The 23,904-nt window shown below is 41.3% G+C and overlaps 1 protein-coding gene across 6 annotated transcripts; it reads left to right on the top strand.

The window, feature by feature from the left end:
* On the top strand, positions 1-23,466 carry ST3GAL5 (ST3 beta-galactoside alpha-2,3-sialyltransferase 5). Of its 6 annotated transcripts, none has more exons than XM_059470262.1 (7): positions 1-163; positions 11,965-12,086; positions 13,778-13,892; positions 15,759-16,102; positions 17,481-17,667; positions 19,525-19,683; positions 20,862-23,466. In XM_059470262.1, exons 2-7 carry the CDS (start codon positions 12,043-12,045, stop codon positions 21,123-21,125), a joined length of 1,113 nt encoding a protein of 370 aa, XP_059326245.1. In that variant the 5' UTR covers positions 1-163; positions 11,965-12,042; the 3' UTR covers positions 21,126-23,466. The 6 variants fall into 6 exon arrangements, with proteins under 6 accessions (XP_059326245.1, XP_059326242.1, XP_059326243.1 ...); XM_059470259.1 differs by having other exon boundaries at positions 7-163; positions 11,965-12,076; XM_059470260.1 differs by having other exon boundaries at positions 21-210; positions 11,965-12,076.
* The last annotated feature ends 438 nt before the right edge of the window (positions 23,467-23,904 follow it).

The raw sequence follows: 23,904 nt of genomic DNA, 5'->3' as shown, positions 1-23,904 counted from the left end.
CTCAGAGCGCCGGGGCCGCCAGCGCCGCCCGCAGCGCCCGCAGCGCCCGCGGCACCGCAGCGGGGACCGCGCCGGCCCAGGCCCATGCGGCGGCGCCGGGCCTGCGGGCTCGGGCCGGAGCAGTCGGCAGGATGTGCCCCACCGCCAGCGCCGGAGCTTCCAGGTCTCTCCCTCCCTCCCTTCCAGGCAGGGAGCAGCGGGGATGGGGAGGTGCGGGCTGCGAGTTCTGCGGGAGATGGGGGCGGTGGAAGGCGGGTTTGCCTTGGGCTGGAGGGAGAGGAGGGTGTGTTAGCTGCGGCTGGCTTGAGTTGTTCCTCTGGAATAAAATGTACAGGCTTCTGCTTCTCTGCGGGTTCCGATAGGCGTTTTGTGAGGGATTCTGTATTTCATGCTTGGAGTGATGTGAATGCAAACCAGATACGGCTTCTGCTGTTGCTGCCAAAACCTTTCTGTTTGCTTCAGCGCCACTCACGAAAAAGAGTTTCCTTTCCCCCCCCCTTTGTGCTGAGATTTGTTTTGTATCTATTTTTTCTGTTTCAGTGAGTAAAATCAAACTGTGAGGCTGCTGGAGGAGGGATGTTTATTCTGCAGCTCTCCTTAGTTAGGCAAATGATTAGGAAATGTTCTTTAAATTACTGAATGTAAACAGCTCTGCGGTGGAAAATGACTGGCCTTGTGTCATTCTGGGGAAAAGGGTAGATAAAGATGTATATTCATTATTTCCCTAAAGAAAACTCATTAAGATAAGTGCTCTTTTATGCTTCTGGAGTGGATGCATCTTTTTAAACTGCAGCTTACAATGGGACTGTGCCGATTCAGTTTAGAGGGCTGTTTTCCATGCCGACTGTGCCATTCCATCTGTTACACTGCAGTGAGGTTGCTGTCTCCCTTTTGGATCATGCAGCAGGAAACCTTGAGCTATCTCCCAGGCACTCTGCTAGCCAGACTCTGGGAATTTCTTTTAAGAGGTCAAAATGCAGCTGGAGAGTTAGGTCACAAAAGCATTTTGGTGCATTGTCTGCTTCCGTGGGGATGATGAGAAATGAGCTCATCTCTCCTCCGGTTTTCTGCAACTTTCTGAGGTTTAGCATCCTTCCTTCCGCAGAGTTCCAGCAGATTGGCTTCCTACATCCTGCTCCTAACTGCCTGTCAGTCATTTGGCCAAAGTGTGGTAGCAGAAACTTCCCTTTAGCGAGGAGAATGAGCTAAAATTGTTCAGTTTTGTTTGCTTTGCATACATCAGATGTGAAGCATGCCAAGACTGCTGCAGAGTTGGAGCATTTGGTGGGCAGGTTGTTTGTTTAGATTAAAAGACCGTGGAAGACTTCAGTAGTTCCTGAGGTATAATAAAGGATAAATAACTGAAAAAGACCCAGGCAATGATTCAAACTTGTCATGGTGTAATTCTCAAATTCCATGTGAGTCTGAATGGAACTTACCCTAACAGGACAGGTTAAAGCATCCCCAGCAGGCACATCCAGTGCTTCAAAACCAACAGGACTTCAGGATTATGGAGGAGTCTTCCTGTCACAAGCAGCTCTCACTGATAATGCCATTCATAAATTATTAAAGCCTTCCTTAAAATATTTGTAGTCTGTTATTTTCCATTGCTCCTATGGCAAGGCTGTTCCTTTGCTGCTCAGGAATCTTTTGCTGTAGTCCCTCTTTGTTTATGTCCACTTTTTCCTGTGTGCTAGCATTATGCTTTTGTTTGAAAGGTTTTGTTTTGGCTGTGGTATTTACATGTTTGGTGTATCTAGGGACAAACTCTCGGTTCTTGTTTTGCAAATCTGGACAAGCCAAGCTCTCTGTTCCCCTTGGGAGAGGCTCTTCTTTACCCATCCCATCAGCACTCTGCAGCCTTTAAGGTCCTGAGGCCTTAGGTTCAGAACCTAAGCATTAAAATTGTTTACAGCGATGTTTTTTACTGTATTGCAATTTTAGTTTTTGCCTTTTCTTTATGGGAGGCTTTTGGCATCTCCTCTCTAGCTTCTGTAAGCTCAAGTGTGATTTTACTGTGATGTCTTGGAATGTTAGATGATAGTGTGGTAAAAATGCTGCTGTAATATTGACATTGTTTCATAACCACCAGTTTTTTGGTGCTATTCTGCTGCATAATTCAGATGTCATATGAAACATCTTGGCTGTGTTAAGTTTGTTTGTTTCCTTAGCAAAGATTAATTCTATGCCCTGCCTTTTCAGACCATTTCTTTTAGGAAAGATTTTTTCCCTCAAACTTCCCATGTAAGGGGAAAGACCCGATTTGTTTTGGCTTCCTTGCAGGGGCTCAGAAATCTCTTCCACTTGTGCAAGATGGGATGTCCTGGTGCCCTGTGCTTTCTTCCTGGCTCTTGTGGCTCTCCCTGCAGGTGCTGAGGAGGTTCCCCAAGTGTGGATCTGTGGGTCTGGGGAGGAGGATGAGAAAGGGATGAGATGTGCAGAGGGGGGATTTTGGGTAGCAAAATGCTGTTACACTGCAGCTCATTCACTGTCTGTGGGCTCCAGCACATGCTGAGGGGTGGCTGACATCAGGCTCTGAGCATCCCAGGCAGGCAGGCCACTCTTCCTTGCACCACTCTAAAAGCTTCCCTTGTAAGAAATAAACTGAAATTTTTAATAGCACGCTGTTCACAACAGCAATAATTTAAGTTACCCGTTTCTTCCTGCTTGGCTGGGACACTGAATTTCTGTGGCTCACTTGTGAATCAGAAAAATTCCATGTTCAGATGCTGCTTTTGTGTGTCACAAAGCATCAGCAGCCTGCTGAAGTGTTGAAGCACATCTTGTTGATGTTTCTTGTGTTTGTTTTATGGTTTTTTTGCTGTTACTCACTTGAGAGCACCTGAAGGAGGTTTCAGAGAAAAGCCTGCAAAGTTTGACTAGAGGGTGCTAAGATGTGAAATGAAGAGAATATCCCTGTTTTGAACACTGAGCTATCATTTAGAACGTCAGTAAGAGTTCTTTCCCTATAATATTATTTTAGCAGGACTGCTTTGATTTTTTTGGACTGCTCGTGTCCAAAAAGCTTCCTGTGAATGGTGCTGAGAGGAAGTGATGGTGTTACACTCTGAGTATCTCAGAGTGTAACAGTTAAGTTACAGTATAGTTAAGCTGATAATGGGGCTGTATTTGAGCTGAAACCATTTCTTTTGATGTTCTAGCTGGATGACCCAAGGTTAACAGCAAATTGTAGCCTAACTATGTGTATCCTTCCTAAAGGAAAAGCGTGCTCAAGTAGACACAATTATGTAAGGTTGTTCATGACTTTGAGTTGCTGGTTGATGTTGCAAAGAGGATATAGGAATGACCCATTAAACAATTAGAAGAAAACACGAGTGTCACAAGGCAAGGATAGAAAAATCATCATGCCTCTAGGTCACTAATGTTGCTTTGTGATATTCCTGGCTCCAGAAAAAATAGTTTTCACCTGTCATCCTGTTGGTGCCTTTGAGAGCTTCTGTCAGCTGCTCTGAAATTCTCATGTGCTCCTTGTTTCACTTTTTACCAACTATATCCACACAAATAGGGTTCAGTAATAAGTTCTCATTTTCTGAGGAGACAGATCTTGACCAAATGAACTGCAGACCATACAGACAACATTGTTTCAAATTTTTATTGTCTGATAAAAAAGCCTTTCTGGCTAAAGTTAATTTTTTAAGATGTATGTTGTAGCTGCTTATAACCATTTTATAGGCTAAACTTTTTTTCTGCTATCATGGATGTAGTCTTCAATTAACCAAAACAACTGACTCTGTTCATTAAACAGATGTCAAATGCTTTTTTCATTCAATAGTAACAGGCACTAAGGAGATAACATTCAAGGGAAATTTCTCAAGTGTCTAAATATTAAAGTGCCAACTTTACTGTGGGATTTATGTTGTGGTAGATGAAGAAATAATTGGTAGAAGTCTCTAATTTTTAAATTTAGCTTCCTGTTTTTCCTGTGGTGAGAAGATGTCAGTCCCTAATCTGCCACAGCTCCCTGGATGCTCTCATTATGTCTTGCGATAGGAAGTGGTAGGATGGTGATCAGGAAATTATCTGAAGATAAACATCCAAGAGTGAACATATTGCTACAAATCACGACACAGAAGTCTCATGCCTGTTCCTAGTAAGTCTCCCTTGGATCATTAATATTACTGGAATTTTCCCTCACACTTTTAAAGGGATTTTCATCATGCACCATTGAACAAAAAATCCTTTAAGAAGGTATTTCAGCATTCATTGTGTCATAGGAGATTTTCCAATCAGTCACAGTTCCTTTGGGATAACATGTCTGTTCTTCTTTCCCCACTTTTCCTGAGTATTTTGTCAATATGGGCAAATGGGCCATCCAGGTGAAAGGCTTTTTACTTTCCTTGTATAGATTTTAAATGCAATTTCAACATGTGGGCAGGTTGTTAGCTTTCCCGATCTCTTAAACCTGCGTTTAAAATTCAGCTGACAAATTTGTGTTCATTTCTGCAGAAGTCATTGACAAGTTAACCTTATGAAGTCCATTGGGGTCCTCCACCTTTGCCAGGGCAATCCCAAGCACAAATCCAGGCTGAGCAGAGAATGGGCTGGCACTAGCCCTGAGGAGAATTTGGGGGTGCTGTGGGTGAGAGGCTGGGCATGACCTGCTCTTTGACAAGGGCACAGAGTCACAGGGCAGGTGGGAATGGCTTCAGACTGTCAGAGGCAGGGTTAGACTGGATATCAGGAAGAAGTGTTAACACTTCAGAGGGTGGTGGTGTTCTCTGGGATCAGGTTTCCCATGGCAGCTGTGGCTGCCCCATGCCTGGAAGTGTCCAAGGCCAGGTTGGAAAGGGCTTGGAGCAGCAGGGACAATGGAAAGTGTCCCTGTCCATGGCAGGGGTTGGAGCTGGATAATCCTTGATTCCATGAAAGCCAGGCAGTCCTTTAGTACACTGCAGTTTCTGGGGTGCCTCTTGCTCGGGGATGTTCTTTTATTTTCGAGGTTGGTTGTTCTGTAATAACAAATTCTTCATGTCACAGGAGAATACGTTTCCAAATTGTTTTTGTATTAAGAAATACTTTGTGCTTTGGATGGATAAAAATACCTTGGATTGCAGTTGTAAGGCAGCAGTTTAAGTGTACAACACTTGTAGCTTGTGTTCAATGGGGTGCACAAGTAACTCTGCTTAGCTTCAGCATTTTTTACTTTGCAGTTCCCACCTAATTGTTATTGGGATGAGGCTTGATCCACTGTTTTAAGAAGATTTGTCTATCATGTTTTATATAAACAGATAGAGGTTATTTGAAGGTTTCTTGTCTATGGTTTATTGTTTCCACTGAAGAGATGATGATGTTTGAAAGCATGGTGTTGAAGATTGCAATGCAAGATGTTTTCCATTGCTATCTGTATGGCAGGTTACCTTTGTCAAGTGGGCAGTTTTCTTTATCTCTCTCTTTGAGTGATCACAATCACACAGGGGACATCTGCTGATAACAGCTATTGAATGTCCCTGCATGGCTGATAAGAACTGCAGCATCCCATTGGGAGATGTGAGCCCAGGGGGAGGAGCCAAGCATTCCTACCCAGATATAATCCAGAGGTTTTGAGACACCAGCACGGCTTCTCCATGGGATTCCCCAGAGGAACAGCAGCTGCCTCTTCTCCCACTGGATCTTCAGAGGGAGAATCCATCCTTCTGTACAGGATCCTGCTGCAGCAGAACCACCCCTGACACTGCAGGAGGGCTGAGCCACAATTCCAATGGCACTGCCACCAACAGCCTGACCCACAGGGTGACAGGTTGGGTTCTGACTCTGTCAGTGTTGTTCCAGTGTACTGCATTGGTTATTTTATCCTTTATTTGTTTTTCTTTTCCCTATTAAAGAACTGTTATTTCCTGCTCCCATATTTTTGCCTGAGAGCCCCTTAATTTAAAATTTACAGCGATTCGGAGGAGCTGGGAGGGTTTGCATTCTCCATTTCAGGGAAGCTCCTGCCTTCCTTAGCAGACTCCTGTCTTTGCAAACCAAGACACGTGGGAAGGATCTGAAGGTATCATGCTTTGACAGGGAGAGCCCTGAGTAGGGAAACCTTGGGGGGTTTGTGGGCTCCCATGCCACAGTAGGTAAGCTGGTAAGAGACAGTGTTTACTCCTCAGTTAAGTTACTTTGTTCTTTCCAATATTAGAATTGATGATTAGCAGTTGTATTCATTGACAAAAAATCCTGAATCAAATTTCCCTAAATCAAGACTGGTTTGCCAATTAAAGAGATTTGAACAGTTTGTGGGGTGGATGTAGGAAAGAATTGGGAGAGTTTTATACTGATTTTGGAATCAATTTTGTAATGATGGACTTAAAATAGAACAGAAGATGAAGAATTCTGTATTTTTCATATTTTTAGGTATCATCTGAGAAGCTCTGCTTAGTGACTGGCTTTGAAGCATAAACCAAAAACCTGCCACCTAATTAATCATTCCTTTAATTCCCTTTTTCAATGTCTCAGCCCTTACTTTTTGATTGCTGTGGATTTCACTCCTGCAGAAGCAAACAAAATCAATCCTAACTGTAAATGTCACCAAACTGGTTTTCATGTTTTGAGATAAATTAATAACTTTCTCTTAAAATAATTTATCATTTTTGAAAACCTTAATTAAAGTTAATAAATTGTCAGTTTGGTCAATAATGAGGCTAGATTGAAATGTGTAATCTTTTCATGGGCTCAACTCTTGCAAGTAGTCACACACATTAATGTTGGAGTTGTCGGTTTTTGCCATTTGTTTTCTCCAAATGTGTCCAAAACTGATGTGTAGTTAAAGTTTTCTTAGTTATTCTCTTCTGACTTCTTGCATACAGTTTTGTGGCATATCTGTGGGATTTTTTTTTTTGTCTTGTTTAAAAGCCACAGAACAGGAAATTCATACAGAATTCATTACTGAACAATAACTACATCTCAATAAAAAGCGCCTTGCTCAAGTTTTTTTGTGTAAAAGCACCTTCTCTGCTTTCAAACTTTGTGTTTCTCTTTTGAAACATATGTTGCTTAAAACAAAGTATCTTTTGTCTTGTCCTGTCCTGATTTTGGAAATATGCTCAAGTAACTTAGGTGTCTCTGATTTAGGGGAAGAGGCATGAAGTCAGCAAGTGCTTTTTGGGTATTTTTGCATTAATTTTCATTTTTGTTTCAATGCCTGCATGACCCCCACCATTCATGATTTGTAATTCCTTTACGTAAGTGTGACTTTTGGGTTCCATTTTCTGGGGGCTTTCCCTGCAAGCTTCTTCATTTTGTTAGAGAATTTCAAAGGCTGCTCTGTGCAGCAGGACCTTGTTATTGTCTGCCTTGTAAAGCTGGCTGTTCCCACTGCTTCTGGGGCTTCTGTGAGAGGGGAAAAGTGGAAGCATCACCTGTGTGGGGCTGTGGTTTTGGGGGTTGGATGGGAGTGTGGTGAGGATGCAGTGTGTGCATCATCCTGCACTCATGGGCAGGCTGTCTGCTGCTGTCCCCGTGCCTGCTGAGGGACCTTGCCTTTGGCTTTGGGTAAATCCAGGTGCTGAAATGCATTTTCCTCCCTGTGCCTGCTGAGGGACCTTGGCTTTGGGTAAATCCAGGTGCTGAAATGCATTTTCCTCCCTGTGCCTGCTGAGGGACCTTGGCTTTGGGTAAATCCAGGTGCTGAAATGCATTTTCCAGGGTGTGGCAGTGCTTGTATACAACCTGACACATGCTGCTTTTTAGCTTTTAGCATTCCCACATGAAAAGACTTCCTGAAGGCTTAAATGAGTTGCTTCTGAAATACTCCAAGTGTGGAAATGTTGTCTACATAAGAATAACAATGAGGCAAAAGTAAATCATGGTGAAAAGAATAACACCACTAAAAGCTTTGGAGTATATTGTATTAATGGACAATTTAGCCTTAGTAGCAGCTTTGCACAGATCACTTAAGTTCAGTAGATGAAACAAATTTAAATCCCTTGATTCCTCACTAATTGCACCACAATGAGTAACTATAACAGTGTCAATGCAAAATGTGGTCATACCACCACAACATTGCTGAGCTGTGTTTTGTACACAAATTGAGCCGTTTGCATTTATGGCTCTCAAAACAACTGCAGCAGGGCCCCTTTCTGAAAGAATGTCATGGTGTTTGTATGCAACATCTCTTTGGTCCTCCTGGGATCTTGACTGCTCTGGTTCTCTCTGCAAACTCGGAGACTTTGATTCAGGAACTGTGGGAAAGGTGCACTCTGAGGTGTTTGTTACTGCCACCTTGCCCCTTTGGGCAGTCTAGCACCATTCCAGCCAGTGAAAGGGCTCTTGGACTTGAACAAGGGAGCAGGATCCAACCCTAGGTAATTAAAAAACAAAGAGCTGTGCTGGTCAGATGCATTTTACTTGTGTTGGTCTATATATATTGACTTGTTTGAGAAAGGAATCATCTGTCATGATCATGACTGACAGAAGTCAAATTGAAGTAAACTGTTGCAAAGGAAATGAAAATGACATTATGTCACTTATATAAAATAACAAAAAAAATCATTGTGCATACTAATAGTTGGACTTGGAAAGGATGTGTTGAGGTGATTAATTAAATTCTCTGTTTCATTGTTTCTTTTTGCACATCCAGGATGAGTGAATCAGGGAACAACTGGAATTTGTTTTGCTCAGAGACAGGAATTATTTTCTGATAGCACTTACTGCAGTCTTGTATTCTTGTTTTACTCCCTTCTGTGTTCATCACCCTCCACCTCTTCGGTTCCTTCTCTGTCTTTCAGATCTCTTGCAGCCTGGTACCAAGTTTGACTGATTCTTTTATGCACAATCCATTCTGACCTAGATTCCTATGGACTGTGATCAAGTTACCTCTTTCTGTTTACTTGAGAACGAATTAAAACCTGCTTTGTTCTCTGGTGAAAATGGGTGAAGCTTGTTTCCTGCTTTTTCATTTTTAAAAAGGTCCCATTTCATGCTTCTCCCCAGCTGTGTTTGTGGAGAGCTGTGGGGCTGACAGATGCAGTTGCTGCCTTGTTTTGTGCTGTAGTGCTCCCATCCCTGCTGTGAGCCATCGGTGTTGGTGAGTGATCCCATCCCTTTCCCAAACTGCTGAGTGCCTCTTGTCTGTGCTGGTGTGGGGCAGCCTCCTCTGGGGTGATCGATGGAATGTCCTCTCTGCTCTGTGTGGGGCACTCCTGGGGCTCCCACACGCTCTGCAGGCTGTGTTCACTCTGTGCAGCACCCTCTGGTCCTGCAGAGCTGGTGTGATCCTGCTCCATGAGCTGGGGCTGTCCCTGTGCATCCTGGCAGTGGCACCTCTGTGGATGGCTGTCACCTCTGCGCTGTGCTGCTGTCCAGGTGCTGCAGGAGTGTGAGGGTGTTCACAGGGGTCTCAGGTTGAGGGAAGAGACCAGGATTTGACTATGTTTCAGAAGGTTTGATTTATTATTTTATGGTATATATTACATTAAAACTATACTAAAATAATAGAAGAAAGGATTTCATCAGAAGGTTGGCTAAGAATACAATAGCAAAGAATGATAACAAAGGTTTGTGGCTCGGCTCTGTCTGAACTAGCTGGGCTGTGATTGGCTATTAATTACAAACATCTAATATGGGTTAATCAAAGATCTAGTTGTTGCATTCCACAGCAGCAGATAATCAATGTTTACACTTTGTTCTTGAGGCTCCTCAGCTTCTCAGGAGGAAAAATCCTAAGGAAGGGATTTCACATGAAAGATGTCTGCGACACATGAGAGCTGCTGAGTTGACTTCTCCGTGCAGAGTGGCAGGAAGGATGTGTGTTGTGAAGGTGACAGCACCAGTCCTGCTGGGCTGGCACTGAACATCTCAAGGTAGAGCAGTTCAAGTTGGTGATCCATAACTGGCCCTGGGATATGGTCCTTGTAACACATTTTTTTACATCTTTACCCATGTGAACTTGAATGATTTGCTGCTGGTATCTCAGAGCAAACTGCTGTGGATGACTGGGGTGGTGCTGTCAACACCCAGTTTTGCACCCCAGTGCTGGTTTTATTCAGTGGTATAGATGCAGCCAGTAAAAAGATGAGGTGTTGCTCTGAGAAAATGAGGAGCTATTAAGGCTTCATAGGTTCCCTGTGACCTGCTCTTTGGTCCTGTGTCCTGACAGGCTGTGTGGTAGATGAGAGCTGGATTTGATTTCCAGCTTAACTGCTAGAATTCTGGGGGACTGGGGGATGTAACCTGCCCCTTAAATTTCAGTTTACCCCTTTTCAAGACAGCCATGATGGTAGTGACTTCAGATTTTATTCCAGATCTCAAAGGGGCTGGAACAAAGGCCAGCAAATAGGTGTGACAGCTCAGAGTCTATGCAATTAGTAAATTGTCAGGTAGGGAATTTGAGGTTCTTAGTGATGCCATAATAACCAAGTTACTTTGAGGTAAGTGATCACGTTTCCTGCTGGCTAAAACCATTAGGGTTTTCCTGTGTTGCTGTGTTTGTGGGTTATAATTGTTTGCATGTGACCCTGAAAGCATGACTTGACTGCTGCCTGCTCTTCAAAGAGCTTCAGATGCTGTTGTTGATCTTTGTCTGTCTGTGTCCCACCCTCTCACAGGGGTTTTTGGCATTTGACCCTCTGCTGTGATTATCAGTAATTTCTCTCTGTGCTGAGAGGCTGACTTTGAATCATCTTCTGAATTAGATAGCCTTGAAATTTCAGTGATCTGGATTTGATATCTGGAGGGGGTACTTCTGTCTCCTCAGCTCCTTCATCCTGGTGTTTAAGAACATCGGTTGTTTGTCCAGTCAAGCAGTTTTCAAGTGGCTGTACAGGCTGGTTCAAATGGGTCATATCACCATAAGCAGTGAAAAGAGGTGGAAAGGAGAACAAGGGAAGATCATCCCTAGAGAAAAGCCTTCCCTTAGTCCTGTTTTTTTTTTTTAGAAGTTCTTGTGACAGAGCTGTTGGCAGGAGAACAGAATAGGTGAACACCTTTGCAGTGGAGAGCAGAGAGGGTCAAGTACTGAGATCAAAGGAAGGAGCAGGGCTGAAATCCTCCCCTCTGGAGGAGCAGGCTGCCCCTTTCCATGGTTGGCTGATCATAGGGAGTGCTGCTTTGGGTGGGGAGGACAGGAAAAACCTTTGCCTGTGTTCCTTCTGCCTGGGAAAACCAGCAGGCTCATACAGGTGGGCTCTTCTTGGGCATTCCACCCTCACATCTTTGGTTACTGGCAGCAGCCTGGGAGAGGAGATGTGCCAGCATGCATTTATCTTCCCAAAATGAATATTGGAGCGTGCTGATAGAAATTGTGGGAGCAGCAAGATTGCTTCTTATCAGCTAAGGATCAGTGCCCTGCCCATCTGTGAGGGAGCCCTGTGCTGTCCTGCTGGGCTATCCCATGCTCTGTGCAGGGAGCTGTGCTGTGCTTCCCTGGTGCTGGCAGCCTCCTGGTCCTGCAGTGTGCCTGGAAGAAATTCCCTCCTCACCCTCTCTGGTGCCTGCTGTTGGAGTTGCTGGCCATGTTGTTGGGGCTGCTGAAGAGGTCAGTGGTAGATTCAGAGCAGTGATGATGAGATATGTTTGTTTGGCTTTGGGGAAACTGGGGAGATTATTTGAAACATGGGCTCCTGTTTTGAAGATGGCTTGTATGGGTTTTGTATGCTGAGAGCATCCTTGAAGCTAGTGGGGGGCACAGCACAGGGATTTGATTTTGAGTCAGGGATCCTGAATACCCTGAGCATATTGTTTAGAGTGTTTGATGGTAATTGATGTAATTGGCAAGTGTTAGACTTCAGGCTTATGAAGCATGCAAAAACCTGGCAACATTTTTAGAATCATGTTTTGGTGATGCAGCTGAAATGAGCAAGTTCTTGATCACAAGGAGCTCAGGAGCAATTCAGTATTCCTGGCACCATAACTAAGAATCACAGTCTTCTCTGGGAAACAAAGTTGTCACTCCATGGGTGTCCTGTGAACTTTTCTTCAATTCAGCAAAAGTTATGATGACTTTTTCTTTCTTTTTTACAGCAATGCTGAGTGACAGTAACTCTGGGAAGCTGAAAAGTGATCATTCACCTCCTGTGCAATGGTGTAAGGTGGCTGCACATGAAGATGAGAAGACCAAGCTGGTTTCTAAAAGGTACTCGCAAGTAAGTGTCATTGTCACAGCTGCACAGAGGACAGTTGTTCTGCCCCCAGCCTGGGCAATTGCAAAATGGATGCAGAAATCAAGGCATGGGATTACCACAGGCTGTGAATGGAGGGCTGAGCACACAGCTTTCCTGAAAACACTTGGTGGAGCCCAGGATAACTCGTTGTAGTACCTGTCTTCCCAAGGCAAAGTGAGATCCTAGTACTTCACTCACAAGTATTTCCAATCTTTTTTGCATGCAGATAAATAACAATGCTGAGACTTCTGTACAGTCTGGTAACTGAGGGAATGGAAGGCCAGAGGATGTTGAGTGGGTGTCCTGGGGAGGTATTTTCATGTAGTTATTTTGTTATGAAGGCTTCTGGAATGCTATATCAAAAACCTTACTCCTTTGTTTATAGCTTGACATCAAGTTAGAATTAAAGGATGTGTGCACACATTGATCCAGGACCATATTTTATACCTAAAACGTTCACTACTGTGATGCCATTTGAATTTTTAGGTCTTAAAGCTAGAAAACCCAAATAAAGTGTTACATGCACAGGAGAATATAACCTGAATGGTGCAACCCCAGCTGGATCTGGGGATATTTGATAAACTTCTGGAGGAAAACCAGCCTCATTTGTCAGCTGTGAATCTCCTGCTCTCTGCCTGTTGGCTGATCTCCAGGCGCTGCTGCCTAACATGCTAATGAAGCTCTTAGATCACCTCTCAGTGGAAAATGTAATTTAGTTAAGTGAGATATGAGAACAGTCCTGCTTTTCCAGTGGTCACCTTGTTTGCATCCTCTACTGTACACTGAGTGCTGGAATTGCATCTGTTAGTGCATATAGTGCAAGCTTTTAAAAAAAATTTGGAAATTTGTATTAACTTTATCTGAAAGAGTTTCAAGAAGCATTGGGCACTTAATAACTTGTACATTTTTAAAAGACATTTAAACAAATGTCCAGTGCTTAGGAAACAATAGGAAATGAAAATCAATAAGAAAGCTCAAACTACACACTTGAGCAGGAACCACAGCTTTAACCAAATAATGATGTAAATATTCTACAGATGAGTTTAAACATGAAATGAGCTAAGTGACTTTTTGGATATCAGCAGTGGCATTCTTCAGGAATGAGAAATTAGTAGATCAAAAATATGAACAGTCTGTGTTCTTCAAAGTTGGTTGGACTTTTTCTGCTGCATGTTTTGGGGCTGTGAGTAACTAAGGCTTTTCAGCCTGACCATCTAAGTTCTGCATTCTGGCCTGCCACTGAGTTGAAAGTTTTGTTTCAGTGGTGGCCATTGGCCCAAAATCATCCAATTTGAAGTTCCAGCCTTTTTCTCAGCTTGCATGGAAATATGTTTTCTAAGATATGACCTCTAAAGGAAAAAAGGTCACTGTTGGTTTCATTATGTGAGGAGAATTGTTTGACTCATCAGAGATGCATTTAAAATATATAAGGCAGGCATTTTGCTTATCTAGGCATCTATATGTGTTCATACTTTTGTTCAGATAACTTTGAAGAGTTACACAAAACTTGAAGTAAACAAAGCAAAAGAGTTGTTTTTAAATTCAAATGCAAGTATTCACATAAATTCAACTGTCTTAAATTTGCTTAAAAATATTGATTTAATAGTTGATTGAACTTCAGAAAAAATTTTTTTTTGTTTTTCTCTCCTACCTCCCACTGTCCTGCTTTTTAGAATTCTTGCACTGTTTGTGGTTGGAGGGTGCTTCCTTTATATACTCAAATTGCGTCTTGACCCTGAGGAATGTGACAGAACAAAAATGCCATATGTGGACCTTGATCGTGTAAAGGTTGGTATTTTTTGGCCTTTTTTTTTTTTTTTCATTTCACTTTAAAAAATGTTATTAATTGACAATACAAGACTTAGAGGGCTCTACAACAAAGAACTAAAATGCTGGAATTATGTGTTGAGCAGAAGTATATTTTGCTTCAACTCATGCTGTAAACATTGTTTTTTGTTCTTGTAAAATGACAGCAGAAGCACATAGAGGAACTGAGTTTTTGGGGGTAAAATTAGATAAGTGTGACTTTAAAATTTGAAAGAACATGTCATCATCCCATTTTGTCAGTGCAGATGACACTGGTGAGCAGAACATTGATGCAAATGAAAAGTCACATATTAAAAACACCCAAAAGTAATATATTAAACCAAAGGGCTTTTTTTTTTTTTTTTTTTTTTTACCTAAGCCAGTTTCCCAGTCTGCTTTGCCTTGTAGTTGCTCAGATGTTTTTGGAATCACAGGGCAAATGTCCAAGAGAGTACAACTATTATTCCATTTGTTCATTCAAGGTAGCAGCTACTTTCTTTAGTTTTTAAAGAGGTTGAAGCCTTTGCTACTTATCCTATTTGCACTTTACAACAGAACTTACCTGCCCTAGGGCTGTTACATTTCTGTCTTTGAATGTCTCAATGCTAACAGGCAACTTCTAGCAGAAACCCTGGATTAAGACAGTCTAATCTTAGCATTTCTGCATGTGCATCCTCCCCCACTTGCCATCATCCTCAGTGCTTATCTTTCCCCTTCTAAACCTCTTTGCCTTCCCTTTTTTCTCATTTGACTTATTTATTTTTTCAATAAAACTTCTGATTCTGAAGAACAACCACATTAAACCAAGCAAACCTGAAGGCTTCATGGACTGTGTTTATTGCTATCTCAAAAAGTACATTGGGAAGTTGTTCAGTCATGCTTTGCCCAGAGTGGTGTTCATGCAGAAACCTTCATAATGGTGGGAGAGGAAGTTCTGTAGGTTAATCTTGGTTGGAAAAAAAAACCCAAAAAAAACCAGCAGCAGAACTTCCCTCCCTGCTCCTTCAAATACAGGCTATTGTTCCTTAACAGTAGAGGAGGACTAAATTAGCAGTAGATTTGAATCTTGTGTCTTTGACTCCTGTGTTTTCTCATGGGTTTTTTTAAATTACACTGGAGGAACCTTTGCTTTTCTCTTTTTACATCAGACACCAGCTTGCCACTACAGATTCCTAAACGCGTGCACTAATAGTGTTTTGTTTTTAATATGAGATGGATCAATGTGTAGTTCTGTCTGTCACTTTAATCTTTTATGCAATACAGAACTCTAGTCTCTTATTTTGGTGACTAGTCTTTGAGAGAAGGCCCATAACACCCCCACCTAGCACTCCTTTTAGTCGTTAGCACTTTAGCAATATTTATGGAAGAAGTGTTGCTTCATTCTGATGAGTAACAAGTCCAGCTGCTGTTGCACAGAACTTTTACCCAATGGATGTGTCTCTGATGGAATCTCAGAGCAGAACTCAGGTCATGCAGTTGAGCAGAGTGGAATTCCACTTGCTGCTAAATTAGACAGGTAGAAGTATGTCTAGGTTTTTTTTATTTGGTGTTGCAAATGGTGGTACAAACAGCTCATTTTCACTTAGCACTTCTACTACCTAATATATTCTTCAGAAAACCTCACATCCAAATTTAAGTGATAAAGTGGAGAGGAATTCCTCTGCAGGTTTTCACCGTGCACTGGCTCATATCTACCTCTGAGTAAATGCTTCAAATTTGTTGTACTTCCACGCTGAAGCTTTCTGGGTTTGCTAAACTGCTGGTGGTTAGCTGGTGGCCCACAGTTTGGGGACTTGCTGCCTTCCTGCAGCTGGCTTTCCTGGCTGAATCCTGTGTGTTTTGTTTCAGAGGTCACAGCAGTTTGCCAGCACTGTGCTGCAGGAGCAGTGCCGACCTTCTTATGCCAGGAAAGAGATGAAGAAGTTGTTTGCAGAGAAATACAGCATGGACATACCTCCCTTTGCAAGGAAAAATATGAATGAAGATGAAGCTTTATTTAAATATGAACCTCCATTTGGATTTCACAAGTTCTCTGATAAACTTAAAGATCTCCTTGAGCTCTTACCTGAGCATGATTTACCAGAAGATTTGAAGTCTAAGCACTGTAAGCGCTGTGTTGTTGTTGGCAGTGGTGGAATTCTCCATGGATCAGAGCTGGGTCACTTATTGAATCAGTTTGACATTGTTATCAGGTATGTCCTTTCCACTTAAGGACTCCAACTTGTTCATTACTTTATGAGCCAGCATTGTTTTTTAGGGGAAAATATCTCCAACACTGATGCAACTCATAACACTGTTTCTGAAAGTGCATTTGAGAAATTTATTTGTCACTTGGTGGAATTTGAAGTCTTAGGAGCAAAATAAAATGTCATGTTTACAGGAAAGGAATTTAGTGTAATTATTTGTGGACTTCAGGTACAAAAATCACATGGGCAGAAACTAGACGGAAACTAGTGACAAGTAGACAGTACTGGGTTTATCCCTTCACATTTCAAAGCTTTCAAATCTTAAACTTCAGGACTTAAGGACTCACCTCTGCTTTTTTCCCCATGGCTAGTTTGGCTGCTTATTTGAAAGATTTTTTTATGACAGCTATTTCAAACACTATAAACATTAATTGGTGTTTCAGTACACAGTTTGCTTACCCACTTTATAGCACACTTATCTTCCCTTATCTTTATGAGGTCAGTGACCGTTTTCTTTGATTGCCACAATCTCTGATATCTGAATTATATGCTCTGTATTTGTGCCTTCTGAACATTACAGTTTGAACCACCTGATTTGGAATCATGTGAAGTCACAAATAAAATTAATACCAGCATTTTCTCAACTTGTTTTGTAAACTGAGGCTTGCTCATCTTATTAAGGAAATATTTCATTGAATCAATAGCCCTTATTCAAAGGTATACAAACCTTGTTAGCATGTGGAGGGGCAGAGAACTTGCATTAGGTGTCCTCTGAAATTAGGGATGGCAGGATGAAGGTGATTTTTCTGTTGATGCAGAAAAGTCTGCAGGGCTTGAGCTATTCTGCAGAACTCATGGAGAGTGATGATTCTGTTCTTGTCAGCTGTGTGCCAGCATCTGAATTTTTTGGTGAACTGGAAATTATATAAACCCACAGGATGCATTGCACTGGAGGGATAATTTGAATGATTTTTTTGTGTGGAACACTCATGAGTGTGTGTGTATGTATAAATATATATGTGTGAAAACTTATCACACAGGCAACTGTGTGCTTTCTTCCTCTTCCACTTTTAAGCCTCTTTGAGTTGACACAAAGCAAGAGATAGGAAGTTCTGCAATGTCTTAAGTCACTTTACTCTTCAAGGTTTATTTCCCAAGTTCTGCATTTGTGCCATTTAATCTAGAAATAGAATTGGCTTCCTCCCAAAGATAAATGGGCTGCAAGAGTGCGTGAGGCAAGAACATGTGGGCTGTGAGAAAACACCATGGTCTGCTCTGTTAAAAATCTGTGGGCCAAATAACAAGGTTTTGCTTAGTGTTTGATACTCTAATGAGATTGTAACCTGTTTATTTAATACCCTCCATTGTGGCTTTGTTTCCCCAGGTTAAACGATGCACCAGTTCAAGGCTACACGGATCATGTTGGTAACAAAACAACAATACGGATGACGTACCCCGAAGGAGCCCCCCTTTCTGAGCATGAGTATCCTCCTGCAAGCTTGTTTGTGGCTGTCCTCTTTAAAGGAGTTGATTTCAGCTGGCTTCAAGCCATGGTAAAAAATGAAACCTTGGTATGTAATGTGACAGTCTCATGTACCTGTATTTGTTTGTTTTGTTTTCTAATGCTTAAAGAAGCTGATTGATCTGTTACTTCCTGGCTTATTGTGCTGAGGATCTTTATACAACCTTGTGGGTTTTTTAGCTCTGTCTCCTAGTTACAGTTGGACCAGCATTTGTGTTGCAGCCCCATGCTGACAGTAACACTTTTTTTTTTTTGTGGAGATATTGGTGGTTTGCACCAGGCTACGTGACAGACTGAGCATTTGCTGAAGTGGAATTCATTTCACATTTGGTTTAAGTGACTTGACCAAGTCTGCAGAGCTTAAAATAGAAATGAGATTTCTGAATGCTAGTCCATTTTTTTTAGCTGCTAAAGTCTGTACTGCTACAATGGGCATACAAGGAATTAATGTGTAATTGAACATTTGTTATGAGGTTCCTTATTTTTTACTAAACATTTATAGAAGTGCTGAAATTTCTAAGGAGCTGATGGAAAGGCTTGATGTTTCCAAATTGATGTGAGCTGGTGGCTTCCACTTCTTTTAATCTGCAGGCAGATAATTTCAACAAGTAAAAGTTACTGAGAGAGATTTAGAAGGCAGCCTGTCAAGTCATTCAACAGTTTGATCTCTGCTAGTTTGGGTACTCCAAATTCCTTTCTCAGTTCTGTGATTTTTACAGTATGAGAAGGTGTGTTTAATCTTGACCATGGCTGTCTACTGCTACATTGGAGAGTCAGGAAGATGCTTAAGGGACTGGAGCTTCTCTACCATGAGGAAAGACTGATAGAGCTGGGAGTGTTTAGCCTGGAGAAGAAAAGGCTTGGAGGGGATCTTATTAATGCACATAAATAAATATCTGAGGGGAGGGCGCAGAGGGGATGGAGCCAGGCTCTTTTTGGTGGTGCCCAGTGATAGGACAAGAGGGAATTTGTCAGGTTGAATATCCATGGACGTCTTTCTTAAAATCATCCAGACATGATCTTGAGCATCTGGCTTGAGGTGTCTGCTTGGGCCAGGGGAGTTGGGCCCTGTGATCTCCAGAGGCCCTGTCTGACTTCATGGCTCTGTGATTCTGTGAGCTGCAGCCCTACTTCCTTCAAATACTCAGCTGTCAGTTGGCTCAGCTCTCTGTGCAGGCACTGGCACTGAAGTAAACTGATCCAGAGCATGGCTGGGAGAGCAGGAGCACTGCAACCTGCATTTGATCAGTTCAAGCTGTTGTTCCTTAAAGCATACTTAAAAAAATACAGGTCTGTGTTGGAGCTGGATCAGTTTAATGTTTTAATTAAATTAATTTGCTTAATGTTGCCCATTTCATGGAAGGACTTGCAGAATTAGTGTGATGGAGTATTTCTTCTTCCATTAGCAGGCATCTGACTGACTGCAGTGAGATCAGAGTCTGGGTTTCTGAGTCCTGTGTAAATCTTCTTCTGAAGGATTGCATTTATCACTAGATGGATGCTGTCAAACAACAGCCCTTCACTTCAGAGTTTGAGCACAATTGTTTTAAATCTGGTGCTTGCTTCAGAATGCCTGGTTAATGTTTGTGGGAAACTGTGCTGGGACAGGCTGCAGTATTTAAAGAAATGAAGAACCCATGGGTGCTGGTGAATATGCTGACTGATAAACACAAAGTGCAGTCAGATATTCAGAATAAACAACTATTCCCTCTGCTGTCCTCTCTGCAATTCCTGTTGCTTTCAAGGTTTTTCCTCTTTTGGGTCACTCATTTGGTCTGTACAATGATATTTCCAAACCACCTTAGCTGTAAACTGCTAAATTTTTCAGGGTTACTGGTGAATTTTGTGACTTCTATGCTGTGTTTGTCTCAGTTTCCCTCTGAACTAGATTTTTTATTTCTCTTAGCCTCTGTGGATGCGGCTCTTCTTTTGGAGGGAGGTTGCTGAGAAAATTCCTTTCACATCAAAGCAGTTTAGGATTCTGAATCCAGTCATTGTCAAAGAGACAGCTTTGGACATTTTACAGTTCCCTGAGCCTCGATCAAAGTTCTGGGGTTGGGATAAGGTAAGAAGTTTCCTTTAAACAAAAAGAGGCAGTAAAATGCCAAGTAAATAAAATAAGAAACTGAAAAATGTTTTGGGCTTTTTACTTTCTCTGTGCAGTTTCAGAGCTGGTTTCAGGTAATAAGGAAATTATTGTGCTTTCAAAAGACTCTTGTATTTTCTTGTGCAAAATCAAGGTAAGATTTCAGCTCACCTTTTTAGATGAGATATTTTGCCTGTATACTGACATGAAATGGCATTCAGATGCAGTGAGACATGAACTCATTCCAGTATTTAAAAACATGCATTTGATGTATGTTAAGCCTGTTAAAACCAGCCCTGTTGAGCTAAAGCAGCCATCAGCTGTAGCCAGATGTCTCCAGCTGCAGGGAAAGCAGAGGAGCCTGGAAGCCAGGGCAGTGTGAAGCAGCCTCCAGCTGCTGGAGTTGCTGTGTGTGCCAGAGAATGCTCAGTAGCAGCTGATGGGCATTTCCCCCCTCCTTGTCCTTGCTCCAGCAGTGGCACAGAGTGATGAATTGCCTGGTTTAATTATACACTGCATTTTTGTTACTTTAATTGCATGTTTGAGGAATTGAATGTCACTAGTTCTCTTGAACTACAAAAACACTAACCACCATCTCTTTACCAAAATGTGAAAGCACTTAAGATTATTGCACAAATATTTGAAAGATCTTCTCACATTTCTTTTATCAAAATAACATATACCAAGCTGAGTATCTTAATGGTGTTGTAGTATATTTGTCTCTTCCACAGGTTGTTCAGTGAAAAGTCATATTGTGAAGAATACTGTTAGAGAGCCTGTCGTTGCTAAAGACTTAGATAAGTGTACATTAAGAAATTTCAAGTTTAACTCTGTGTCAGGGGCTGTTTGACTGTTTGAAGTGAAGGATCACTTCCAGTTTAACTATACAGTGATAGGGCATCTTGCTTCCACAGGAAAAAAAAAAATTTAGTGTTGACAGCCAAAAGCCAACTACTTAAATTGTATTGGTATTTTGTCCTGGAGTTTTTAGTTTTACTTGATCATTGAATTGATTTTTAGTTGTAGTTATAACTGATTTCAGTTTTAAGTGAGGAGAAGGAATAGACAAAGTCATTAAGTTGTGTAAAGTGTTTATAAACCTAAAGTAAAGGACAATATGTTTGAACTGAGCAAATTTCACTTTTTTCCCTTTTTAGAATGTACCTACAATTGGGGTCACAGCAGTTGTTCTGGCCACACATCTGTGTGATGAAGTGAGCCTGGCAGGATTTGGATATGACCTGGATCAGCCCAGCACACCTTTGCACTATTACAACAACCTCTGCATGGCTGCCATGAAAGAACAATTCATGCACAATGTGACGGGTGAAACAAAATTCCTGCGAAAACTGATCAAAGAACAAGTTGTCAAAGACCTCACTGGAGGGATACACTGTGAATTCTGCAGCAAACACAGCTAGTGACCATGGACAGGATTTGTTCCACTTCCAGAGGCTCAGCTGGATCAAACCTTTCCCTCTCTTTAGTTCTTTAAAGTGTACATGAAATGGACGTGGGATCCCTGCTGCCTTTTTTAATGTCCCATTCAAGCTGTCAGGCTTCTAAATTAATTTTCCTGTGAGACTTTACTTTGCACATTTCTGTGAATAGCTGTGTAAATATCTCATCAATTCAACTTGGAGTTGAAAGACATCCATTGAAATTATTTAATATTTTAAGTTGTCTGAATAAAATCAGGTTTTTTGTTTTCAAATGTATATGGAACACACGTGGCTGGCCTGAATTGTCTAACAGAATGTGCAAGAGTTATTTTCTCCTGATCTGCTGTCTTTGTTGATCCAGTTCCTGGTATATTGACTCCTTTTCATGCATCCATGAAAAGAAAGGCATATGCTTCTCAAGTCTTGCATGTCCTGAACTTGAGCATTGCATTTACTCCTCAAATATTTATATTCTTTTGCTCATACATTTTTTGGGGGGTGAAGGACAAATGTAGGAGTGAAGGAAAAGGAATTGTTGTGGCAACAACTGAGTAGTAAGTACTTTGATGTTCATGATTGATATTAAAACCATTGATATATGAATGTTTTGGGTTAGAATCCTGCTTTGTGAAGCACATTCAGGCCCAGGGCACTCTAGAAGAGGATTTAGCCAGGAGGAGGCTTTAACCCAGTCCAGGTCATTTCCATTCCTGAAGACCTGCCTAAATGTTTCTAACTGGATGATGTCCAGCAGAGTTCAGTTACACTAATTAAAGAAGTGGCATTAATACAAAATCTGCCACTTTTTAAAAATTTATATTTTGAGTGATTGAGAAGTGCTGGTTCTATAAAACACTCGTTTGTATCAATCATTTAGCAAAAATCTGTGACTTGTGACTAGGTTACAATTTCCACTGGTTAATTTTATGATCCTGAAGTAATTAATTATAGATATTGTCACCTTAATAGTTTGCAATGCTGATAACCCTTCTGAAGTCCAGTTTTGTCTATTTAATTGGATAGGTAGAGTTGGTTTTCCCCAAGTCAGTAATTGGGTGAGTGTATAAGTTTAGAAGAAAGTCACTTTAAGAAAGTAGCATAATCTAGTAACAAGGTAGATAACTGCTGAAAACAGCAAATTTAAAAAACAAAAAGAGAAAGGAAAGCTATAGGTGTGTGTTCTTGGGGGTGGAAATCAGTGCACTGCAAAGGCACTGGGCTGTGCAGATGTGTAATTAAGTTTTTATGTTTATATTTTTGTTATTGGTAGAGTATCAGGTGTGACTGTTTGCACTGAGGAGTTGTGTTACTCAATCTACACCATGAGCAAAAAGCTTCCTTTGGCAGTGGAAGCTTGTCAGCAATTCAATCAAGGGTTGGCCTAGAAACATTGTTCTTATCATGGACTCTTCACCTGGTGAATGTTCCCACTTTTCTTTGTTATGGACATAGAGATGAATGAAGGGGTAGTTGCACGTTTCAAAAATACTCATGTGGAAATGCAAGATTAGGGTGGTTGTGTTCTGGGTTTTTATTCTGTGGAGAGCAGATCCAATGAATGATAATGTTAGCATGCAGAAGCAGCAGACTGATGCTCCCTGTTGTACTGAGAGGCAATAAAAGGACATCAGATCATGAACCATAGCTGAGTAAAGCTGTGGACCTCATCTTTCCTAAGTCCCACATGTCTACAGGTCCTTTAAAGTCAATTGTGGGGGCTGAACAAATTTGAAAATCAGGAATTCTTGTTTCTGGCACTATGTTCATAGCAATAATGTTAATCTAGCCTTCTCTTCCATGAAAAGCATTAATGTTTATATTAGCAATAAATTTATAGTCTGTTTTTTCTTTTTTTGTAAGTATATTATATTATTTAATTTAAAAATATTTCATGTGTGAAGAGTTTTATACAAATAGTCCTTTAGTTAATATATTAAAATGTGGTAACTATTTTCTCCTGGTATTTAAACTGGAAGCAGAATACAATTATTTCATTTAGTATTAATGAAATGTTGGAAGATTTCAGAATGTGTGTACTGGGAGGATGACTTGAATACACCAGAAGTCTGTATTTCTGAGCACATGGTCCCTCGCCACTTCATTTTGTTCAGCAACTTAAAAATAATCAGTTGATTAGTGTAAATGCCAATAGCTTTTTGGAGATGCTGTATTTACTGTCAAATTTGCAAATTGTGTGGATGTAGGATTAGATTTCCTACCTGTTTTATGGCTTGTGATAAAAACTTGTTCTCCATGGTAGTCTGTGCAGACTTGGCACTCCATGAAATGGCAGCAAAAAGCAATAAACTGATGAAACCACTTTCTATTTATGTATTTGTCACTATTTATGTATTTGCCATTTGTTCTCCCTCCTCTTTTAAGGAAGTTTCATGTCTTGCTGATCCAGTTGGAAGTCTTGATGCAATCCCACATACCCCAAAACAGGGGAGATGGTAGCTGGGAACTTTTTAACTTTTTCTCTGTTTGTTTATGCCTTTTTAATGCCTGTCAGTGGAATTATCTGTCGGGTGCTTGGAAAAGAGAAACCCTCTCAACACTGACCAAATTGTGGGCTTACAAGATTTTGAAGTTAATGTGGATGAGAATATTTTGGACTGGGTTATAGCATTGGCCTTAAAATCAGGGGTGTGTTTCCTACAATGGCATAAACACTGCAGCTTCTGCTCTGTGCCTCAGCCTTGCTGGAAGTGAGATAAGAACAAAGCTCTGTGTGTTCTGTTACTGTTTCACAGATTTA

Source organism: Ammospiza nelsoni, chromosome 4 (assembly GCF_027579445.1).
Source record: "Ammospiza nelsoni isolate bAmmNel1 chromosome 4, bAmmNel1.pri, whole genome shotgun sequence".
Classification (NCBI taxonomy): Eukaryota; Metazoa; Chordata; class Aves; order Passeriformes; family Passerellidae; genus Ammospiza; species Ammospiza nelsoni.
The sequence above is the reverse complement of the archived record's forward strand: the minus strand, read 5'-3'. Positions and strand labels throughout refer to the sequence as shown.

Excerpts from the sequence above, each read along its gene's own strand:
- ST3GAL5 (XM_059470259.1), top strand. The coding sequence starts at position 85 with ATGCGGCGGCGCCGGGCCTGCGGGCTCGGGCCGGAGCAGTCGGCAGGA. Across the intron at positions 13,893-15,758 it reads TGGACCTTGATCGTGTAAAG|AGGTCACAGCAGTTTGCCAG; the intron begins GTTGGTATTTTT and ends GTTTTGTTTCAG. Across the intron at positions 16,103-17,480 it reads CAGTTTGACATTGTTATCAG|GTTAAACGATGCACCAGTTC; the intron begins GTATGTCCTTTC and ends TTGTTTCCCCAG.